At 32.7% G+C, this 10,689-nt stretch overlaps 1 protein-coding gene across 4 annotated transcripts in view; it reads left to right on the top strand.

Annotated features, from left to right (window-relative positions):
- NECAB1 (N-terminal EF-hand calcium binding protein 1) overlaps positions 1–10,185 on the top strand; it is a 320,695-nt gene extending 310,510 nt beyond the window's left edge. For 2 of the 4 annotated variants that reach the window (XM_051970820.1, XM_051970819.1), the window contains 2 exons: positions 2,622–2,699; positions 4,400–4,720. In XM_051970820.1, coding sequence (XP_051826780.1) covers positions 2,622–2,699; positions 4,400–4,643 — 322 coding nt within the window. In that variant the 3' untranslated portion in view covers positions 4,644–4,720. Of the gene's footprint in view, positions 1–2,621; positions 2,700–4,399; positions 4,721–9,171 lie in introns of those variants that run through there. The other 2 variants (XR_007949416.1, XM_051970821.1) reach the window with 2 other exon arrangements.
- Positions 10,186–10,689: the final 504 nt, after the last annotated feature.

Raw genomic sequence — 10,689 nt, forward strand, 5'->3', positions numbered from 1 at the left:
ATTGCAATTAAAAATATTTCAATATTTTAGTATTTTAAATTATAAAACTGTTTTCTAATTAATCATGTTAATGACCTATATGTTATATCATAATTTTTGCATTATTCAAACCACTTCTACAAAATTTCCAAAAATTGAAAATCTCTGAACATTAATCTTAAAGTTGAAAAACATTTGAATGATACATAATTCACATTTATATGACATTTTATGTTACTTTTTCTTTATAACCACTCAAAATACAAGTTTAATTATCTTCATTTCACAGAAAAAGTAAATTATAAGTCTTGAAGATATGAAGTGATTTAACCATAGTCACACAGCTAGTTAATGGGCAGATATTGGCTTTGGCTTTTGCCAGTTCTTCAGACCCTGCTCTTTCCATGACACTACTTTGCTGTTCCTATATGTTTTATTTTTTAAAAAAAGATTAAGACTATAATAAATGTTAAGTGATACCTTGATTAACAAATAATTTGAAAATAAAATAGTTCTAACAAAATTCTTAATCAAAGAGCAGTTTGGGAGAAGTTCTGATCTCCTTAGGATGAGAAATTGGGGTAACAGAAGAGGCTCTTGTTTAAGTAACTAATGCTTAAACTAAGCCATGAAGAAGGCTATAGCACTTCCTGACATCACAAGGCCTAGTTATTTACAGGAAGCAATGGCCAGGAAGCAGCTCTGTGCAGCACCCCCTTTTTTTGAGATGACAGTATACTGAGAAGTAAAGCTGTTTAAGGAGCTTTGTGGGAACAGGTACCCTACCCTACCAAAACTTCCCTAGTTCTATGTTCTAGTCCAAGATCTCCAAGGATTTCAAGAGAAAGCTGGATAATCCCTTGTTGGGGATGTTCTCAAGGAGACTCTTATTGCTTAGTCATATCCAATTTTGTGACCTCATTTTGGAGTTCTCTTGGCCAATATATTGGAATAATTTGCTATTTCCTTCTCCAGCTCATTTTACAGAGAAGGGAACTGAGGTAAACAGTTATATGACTTGACAATGGCTAACAAGAAAGCCAAATTTGAGCTCAGGTCTTGGCTCCAGGCCCAAATGCATTCCCTAGGGGCCCGAGAGAGGACTCTTGGCTAAGTAGAATTTTTATTTACATGACTTCTGAAGCCTTTTCGAATTCTTGAGGTTCTGTGGGTTATCACTGTCTGATCTTGGGAAAGTCATTTCCCTCTGGACTTTCAACTACAAAACAACAGAGTTAGGCTCAGTTACATCTTTCCAGATCTAAAATGATATTTCCATTAGAACATAAAACTCCACGAGAGTAGGGATTATTTTGATCTTTATATCTCCAGCACCTGGCACAGTGCCTGGTACATAGTTGCTTAGTGTTTTCTAAGATTTTTCTAGCTAAATTTTAACTTTGACTAATTTATAATTTTTATTAACTAAATTGTAAACTTAAGAGCAGTCTCTCATGTCTTATTCACCTTTGTACATATAGCTGATACTACAGTGTCTTCCTTTGACCCAGTGAATGCTTAATGTTTCCTGACTGACTAGTCACACAAAATAAGCTGGCAGTCATGGATTATGCTCTGCATTACTGGTTGGAATATTCACATCATTGAGTTAACAAAGACATTTGAACAGATACATATTGTAGCCGAATTATAAATATGCTTGTTTATGTGATCAAAGGCTTTCAATTTCAGGATTTTATTATGGCTTTTAATTAATTTTATTTTTTTCTTCACTGATGACTAATGTACACAAAGAACTTAATAGTGAACAAACTAGGACCAAGTAGCTTTCACCTATATCTTGAAGATTTTGTATTTGAAGCTTGTGAAAATGGATAGGAAGCCATATGTTTAAGATCTAGAGGATATGTCTCCCAGACAATTATATTGCAGTGAGGCTCATTTTAAAATTCAGAATTCTTGACAATTAAAAAAAACATAATTTTCTTCAGACACTATCACAGTGTTCCTTTAATAGGAACAAAAGGCAACCTTAGGAGTTGAAGAATTTGAGTTAGTCTCTGTATACTTTTATCAATATATTTAATGAAGTTAACACCATTTGAGCTAAATTGCTCAAGCTTGACTCAAAAGAAGTCAATTTTCCAACAATGGAGTTCTAATTCCTCAATTTCATTTGGTCTATCTAAGCTACTTTCCGTTAATTTAAGTCTAAAAGCTACCATGTCTAAACTTGCAAAGTTGATTCATTTCTCTTAACCTGAACTTTCATGTTTTACATTCCTTCCACAGATGTGTATTAATTTAATTTGTAATCTTTTTAGAGTTTGGGTACTGAGCAGTTAAATACATGTCACCTGGTTACATAGCTAGGATGTGAAATGCACGATTCAGATCATTAGGACACTATCCACACCACCACATACTGCTTTTCTGATCCCAAAAATTCAGGTTAAAAAGGTCAAAGATATCTTGAACAGTTTTTCAAGCAGAATATTTTAATTTTCACCCACGTGCCACAATTCTAAACATTTTTGTACACATAAAATGAGATTTTGCCCTGCTTATCTGGCAAGATTTTTGTTAAGCACCAAAGAATTCTAAGTATATATGAACTGCGATTATTACATATTAAATTGGTTTTCTTTGAATCCTGCTTACAGTTTTCTTTTTTGATTCAGTGTTTCTATTCAGAAGCTTTCAAAGGAATCCCGCTTTATAGTTTATGAATTCTGGGAGAATAGCAGCGTGTGGAATAGGTAAGTCAAGAACAAGTTCAGTTTTTGTGTACAAAACAAAAAAGTAGCTGCGATTTCATGAGCACTGGGAAAATAATTTCTATTACGTGGTATAGGAATGGACAGCTATAAGACATGAAAGAAGGGGAATATGGGGCTAGTAAAAGAAAATCATAATTTGCCAAAGGATGACTCTGAAAAAGATACTGTTAAATTGGGTTTTAATCAAAACCCCCAAACCCTACCTAGGTCCTCCAATCCAGATGCTTCTAAGTAAAAATATTACATGGAAATGAATGAACCTCAGTGGTTTTGGAAATTCAAGTTTCATATGTGCAATTTTCTTATTTTTATAGATTCTCCACCAATGTTTCCTTGGTCTTGTAATCATTTGGATCTATCTTATGGTATTATATAGTATGAGAATAGCCCAAGCGTTTTTTCTTACAAAATACCAGAAACCACACGCATCTCCATTCATACACAATTTAACTTATGTGAGTTTACTCTAAGTGAGATACAGAATGGACTTGAAACCCAATTTGAAATCTACTTGAAATCCATTTGCAAGTGAGAAAATCAAATTAAGTGAGAATAATTAACCTATAATCATAAATATAAACAAGTGAGAGAGCAGGAATTTGAACCCAAGCCCTGACACTAATTTCCACATTCTGTCCACTGCACCAGACTACCTCTTACTTGGATGCCTCTGTGTTATGGAAGTCCTGGGTTCTTAAAAATTTTATCAGCAAGTACTAGTTCTGTCACCTTCTAGAAATCTGGAAAGATTCCAATACAGGTCTGGCAACACACTGCCTTAATTCAATGGCCCAGCTAAACTACTTACCTCTTTGGCTACTGGGGTGTTTTGTTTTCATCTACCACGACTGCCCATGTTAAAGCATGGGGGTGTGGCAAACTATGTTGTACTCACACAAATAGAATCATACATTTTTTAAGCATTTGAAGTTTAATGTGTATAGACACAAATATTTTCCCCTCAGGCTATATAAAATAAAGACAATGAAGGCTATTCCGATGTGATCTATCGTTAACTTAGAAAAACATGGAATACACTGAAAGGGATTACAAAACTTCAACTATTTTAGCTTCTTGCAAGCATAAACTTCTCAAGTTTAAAAAACAAAAAACGATAACTCAAGGATGAAATCCATAATCACATGGTTTTTGTTGTTTCAGTCACAACCAATACCTTTATGACCCCATTTGGGGTTTTCATGGCAGATGCTGAATGGTTTGCCATTTCTTTCTCTAGCTCATTTTACAGATGAGAAAAATGAGACAGATAGGATGAAGAGACTTGCCCGGGGTCACACAATTAGTGAGACCAAATCTCAACTCACAAAGTTGAGTCTTCCTGACTTTAGGCTCAGCACTCTACTTGGCCACCTAGCTGCCAATCTCATGGTAATTGCCTGCACAATATTTAATCATTTAGTCAAGATGTTTTCCACTTGTTGAATCTTGCTATAGTTTAAGTCAATTTCCTAGTGTTCCACCTTCCCTAGAGAATTCAGATTCTCTTGATTTTCACTATCTTTCAAGTCAAATCTTCAAGTCAAGACCCTCAAAAAAAAATCCTGAATTCAGCCTTTTCATATTTAATCCCATGCTGCATTTAACTTTAACTTCTGTTGTATTTTATTTTGAAAATTTTTTTTAAATGAAAATGCACTGACATGTAATTATTTATACAGCCACCTTCAGATGAATTACAGCAAGGCATTCCAAAGGAGCAATGTGGATTTTTTGGAAACTCCAGAACTCACATCTACTATGCTAGTTCCTGGTAACTATGCTGATTTTAAATCACTTATTCCATATTATCTTCTCCCCACCACCCAAGTACTATCACTTTCCTCTATGCTCTCTAGTATTTTTTCATATCCTTTCTCTTCAACTCAATTGTCTTATTTAAGAAAGGCTTTCTCTGATTCTTAGAATTATCATGAATACATAAACATATGCTTCCTTAAAAAATAAAAGTGGCTTATTTTACATCCCAATATAAATAAAATAGTATTAGAATAAAGAGATTTTCCAATTCTCTCACACTAGAATTTCATACAGTATTAGGCCATGGGCTAAAAGTTTATAAATGATGTTGAGAGATTTTCATTTAAGAATTTGGTGAAATGTAACTTCAAACCTTTAATGTGGAGGGAATGAGAAAAAAAAAAGTATATAATAATCCCCAAATTTCAAGCTGCTCAATCTAACTTGAGCCTCACCCTGAAACCAGATGTGGAATCTCTGGCGCCTGATAAATCTGTTGGAGATCTCTTCATATAGCTCTTGCCTGACCATTTTTATTTTTCCATAAGATTTCAATTATAAGTTCAATCACAGAGCCTAGAGGAAACAAAATCAGTGAATGCAGAATTATGGGTACTCGTTCTAGATATCATGTATAAATCAGACAACAAATACTGTATATGGTTAAATCAGTTTGTGGCTTCACAATTTGACTCACCCATAACTCTGGAAATCCTGAGGCTCAAGGAAAAGTGAGAATGATAGAGCAAATGAACAAGAAGATTCTAAGATTGAAATAGTTCGTCTTTGGCATAACCAAATTAGATTTGAAAATAAAATAGGGGGTATGAGGAGAGCTTGTAATATGAATTTACTTTCATGTTTTATTTTTCCATATCTCTGTAAATAAAATGCACTGGCTGCTAAATTTCTCAAGTAAATGTACTACTACAATTCTACATTTCACTACTACATATACAAAATGTATAGATAATACTACCTGTACAGCTGAAGCATATCTCTAAGATACCTGAAACATCTTAGGAATCCTGACACAAGATTGCAGTCCTTTATCTTAATCACTATCTGCTTCCTACTACCTGGTTCAAGCAATGCATCAGAGAAAGAGCAATCAATAAACATTTATTAAGCAGCAACTTTGTGCCAGGCACTGTGTTAAGTATTGGGGATACTTCCCCTCAAGGGGTTTACAACCTAATGGGGAAGACAGCAAGCAAATATATAGAAAGATATGTACAAGACAGATAATTGACAGAATGAAGGCATTTAGATTTGAGTACAGGAAGGCTACCAATCAAAGATGGAATTTTCTTTGAATTTAAAGAAAGCCAAATAAGGCAGTAATTGGAACTGAGAAAGGAGAATATTCCAGATAATGGGGGATAGGCAGAAAGAAGACCCAGAACAGAATGATGGATCATCTTGTTCACGTAACAGCCAGGAGGCCAGTATCACTGGGTTGAAGAGTACATATCTGGCATTAAGGTTTAAGAAGATTGAAAAGTAAGAGAGAACTAATGTATGAAGGGCTTCAAATGTCATGCAGAGAATTTTATATTTGAGTCAGTAGGAAGTTTATTGAATAGTTTAAGTGATTTATGATTAGAACTGTGCTTTAGAAAAAATCACATCAGTAGCTAAATGGAAGATAGATTGGAATAGGGAGAAACTTGAGGCAGGCAGATCATCAACAAACTATTACAACAGTCCAGGCACAAGGTGATGAAAGTCTACGCCAGAGTGGTGGCAGTGTCAGAAGGAAGAGGGTATATGCAAGAGATGTTGCAAAGGTGAAATTACAAATCTTGGCAACAGATTGAATATACACTGGCAAAGTTGTTGGATCAGGAGATAAGTACCACAATGAACCATGTACTATTACTACAGAATGTCTTATGAATCATAAATGACAACTGATATAAAGCAAATATAAAAATAAAAGCTCAGAAAAAAAGGAGGTAATAAGGGATTTGGAAAATTAAGAGTATTGTTAAAACATAGGAATTTGAACAAATTTAGCAGACATCTTGGTTCAACTTTACAGAAAGTTACTTTCAACACATTATTAAGATATATAACTATTTCATTGTCTTATTTTTTTTCTGGATTTAGAAAAGTTGAAATAGAAAATTCATATCTCATCTCCTAAAAAACTGTAGTTAATAAACATTATTGAGCACCCATTACTTGCCAGGCACCATGCCAAATGCTTAAGATATGTAAAGACAAAAAGCCCTTGCCTTCAAGGAAGCTATGTAACTGAATCTCTTCCCTTTAATTAAAAAAAAAAAAAAGTGATTTAATGCTATTTAAATAACGTTGCTGCCATCTAGCATTAGTTTCCTTAATTTCAACTAAGAGTATTCCAAGTTAACAGATGAAAGGGAGAAAGGTTGGGGGGGGGGGCACTACCCTCAAAACTAATTAGCTTTAAATAATTAGATTTCCTATTGGTTTTTCCTAAACTTGTTTAGATTTAATTTTCATATAAGTGTATGTTTAGCATGCATAGTATCTGAAGTTAACTTGGTATTAAGGCAGAAATGCCAAAATTTCAATTTAAAGAGGTCTACCTTTTATTAATAGCTATTAAAAAAAAATTACTGTGTACACATTAAAATAGGAAACAAACATCTGGTACACAGACTATACACACTTATAAAAACATATATATATATATAGAAAATAAGCTTATGTAAAAATGTGTACAAGATAATAAGTTCACCATTAACAAACATATGAGAAGCTCAAAATATCCATTTTATGTGATTCTTTAAACATGTTTCTCCCAACATTTCCAATTGGATTGCCTAATTTATACCATAAAGAAATAAAGCAACCTTATACAGGCGTGAAATTACAAATTGATATTTATTTTACTGGTTTATAAATATTGTAGGCTTTATTATACATCATATATTATGAGTAAAGTATTTGATATGTTGCCAATTGTGAACTTTAAAGAAGACATTGCTACATGGGGATGCAGAAGATACTTATTCAGAACCTATCATAAACCTTTATTCTACATTTAATTCTATACTATCTACAGAATATTAAGAGATTAACACATATTTCATATAAGAGTAAAGAAGATAGCAAATACCACAAGAAAATTCAAACAACATTAACAACAAAAAATTGTTCTTGCCTATTTTATAAGCACTTTGGCCATATCTTTCCCTTGACAAGTGACCCCTTATACCTCTAATTCTTGCTTTCCAGGCATCATCAAATGGTACATTTTTAAACCTGTTTTAAACTCATTTATATTACAGTGATTTCTCTTCCAATACATTTGAAAAGCATATTAGGAAATGTCTAGTTTTAAATGATTCATGTGTATAGAATTTCAAATTTTACCACTGATAAGATTAATATATTTTGTACAATCTTGAAACTGAAGGAATTTTCATGTTGAAATCATCACATTATATGGATACTAATTGTATTTTGAGATATAAGAGGGTAATTTGTTAAGCAATCTTAAATACTTTACATATATCAGTACAGGGAGTTTCCTCATTGGAAGTTCCCTACAGAGGAAATCACAGAACCAGTCCAAAAATAGTAATAATCCATGACAAAGAAATGTGAGACCTATTGTATTTGCCTATGGAACCAAAAGATCTTTAGGAAGAAAAAAATTTCAGGATAAAAGAAAATGTTATAAAAATATTATTGACAATCTAGGCATCAACTTAATTCCTTCTTTGATCTGTTAGGAAATTCTGTAATGACCGCATGTTTAAAATCAGCTGGAGTCAGGAATTCAGGTTAAGGGAAAAATCTTCAATCTTTATTCTCAGTAGAGGTGAGGGGGGATTGCGATAGCAACGTGGGCAAGAAGGATTGCGATGGCAATATGGGCAGCTGCGACAGGAAACCAGCTAGCAAAGGGGAATTGGAGATGAAGGGCCGTCACGATAGCAATGCAAACAGCTGTGTCAAGACACCAGCCAGCAGTCTCTCCTTCCGCTTCCCTTTCCACTCCCCTGCCTCCACCCACCAAAAACATCATTTCCTATACAACACATCAGGACTTACACACAGAGTGAGCGGGGGGGCCATTCTTTCTCCAAGCATATATATTAATAGAGTATGGTCCAATTACTATTTAGCCTCACGTGCTTGGGACCTCGGTGCATCAACTCAAGCCTCAGCCCATTACAGAATTCCATTGCACTGTAATGTGAACATTTTAAATTTGAAGTTAATTAAGAGAATTGAAGATACAAAAATTTCACTTATAACAAATTTTTCTGGCATTCTTCTATGTAATCTTTAATTTTTAAAAAATGACACTGAAACATACCAAGTTCTTTGAAAAACATTTTAGAAAAATAGCTCCATTTTCATGAAGCTTAGAATATCACTAAATGAAATCCAAGGCATGATAGTTATATTGCAAAAAAATAAAAATAGAAAAATAGCCTAGGGTGACCATATAAGAAAACAGAATTTATAAAACAATCTGAAAAGACTTCATAGTCATGAGACTTGTACTTATCTAATTTTATATAACCCAACCAAAGTGAAACAAATGCCATAATGAACTTGTTTGGCTTTGTACCTCTGTATCAAAGAGCAGGTAAAATCATTTATTCTCACTCAAGTATTAATATTTCATAACAAAGTAATAAATTATCAATTATAAAGTTGACTATTACTAAAATTATATTTTTCCTTTCAGCTTCATGGTGGGTGCTGAACAACAATTAAATGTCTTTATTGTTCCAAGTAAATGAAGTTTACATTATGTAATTATCTGTGGCTATTATTCTACTATATATTTGAATCGAATGTTCCCTTTAATGTATACTTTTTTCTAGCCTGTGTTCTAGTCCTTGTGCAAATTTTAACTAAAATTTAAAAACTGAATTCCTGTTAACTATTTTCACAATTATGTTGCTTACATACTGTCCTAAAATACTGTATGTTTTTCAAAATTATGATACTTTTCCAAGGCATACATATGAAAATTTCTTATTAGAAACAAAATTATGAATATAGTGCAGAACATTAATGGGAAATTTAAGAGAATTATTTTATTTCTTCATTTGACTAATTTCTTTTTTGGTTACATATTGTTAAAATGTTAAATCATGTTATTTGTGAATTAGGATCTTTTGACTTTCTGGGTGAATGGTTTATTCTGTACTATACTTTTTTCTCACTTCCATCCCAAGGTGTTACTGGCGCCAATGTGTGTACTTATTTCCTATGACAATTAAGTTAATTCATAGAACATAAAATAGATTTTAGTATAATCTGTTTGTCCATTATCAGATAATCAGCCAGATCTTCCTAAGTGTAAACAATTCCTGGATATTAAGAGTATCATTTAGTAAGGAACTTTTAAAGTAATATATTACAAATTCCTCACAAATAATATGAATAATGTTGTTACTTTAAATTTAATGTAGTTCACATATAAGAAGTATATGGCATAATCTAAATCTTGCTTATAAATTAGGCACATCTGGATCCAAGGATGGCATAATCTAAATCTTGCTTATAAATTAGGCACATCTAGATCCAAGGAATTAGCTTTTGCTTTAGGATAATCTGGCTCAAAATAATACTGTGTTTGATTATAGCATGTAACTGGTGGGATGGTATTCTAATGTGAAGAAAAAAAAAAAACTTTAAATTTCATCTAACATCAGAATGCTTTAATAAACCAGTAATATGAAATACAAAAAAACTGAGTGAAATGGTAAAACATCAGTCAGTGGGATTACCATTTAATAGGATATAAATTTATCTACAAATCTCTTGTCTTCAGCAAAATAATCCCAACATTCCTTAAAATGTATATGTCTTTTTTTGCAAGCTCATAAAACAACTCCTCACACAGAAAATTAAAAAAAAAATCATATACCCTGTCCCTTACTTAGGATTCTTTTCAATTTGTTAGTCTTTGAGGAAAGTAATTTAAGGTAAAAATTTTCAATCATCTTTTCACCATTGTATAATTTAAATAGCTCTATTTAAAAACTACTTTTTAAAGACTATAAAATTACAGATAACAGAAACATTCTCAAATATAATCATAACTCTGAACCACCCACAGAGCATTGTGTGTCCCCATCAATCTTCCTCTAGCCTAAATTAAATTCATTTTTCAGATATTTCAGAATTTCTCCTAGGTATAAAGACAGTCTATTTTGATTCTTGATGGATTAGGTCTGTAATTTTACTTATCTTG

The sequence above is a fragment of the Antechinus flavipes genome, chromosome 1 (assembly GCF_016432865.1).
Source record: "Antechinus flavipes isolate AdamAnt ecotype Samford, QLD, Australia chromosome 1, AdamAnt_v2, whole genome shotgun sequence".
NCBI lineage: Eukaryota > Metazoa > Chordata > Mammalia > Dasyuromorphia > Dasyuridae > Antechinus > Antechinus flavipes.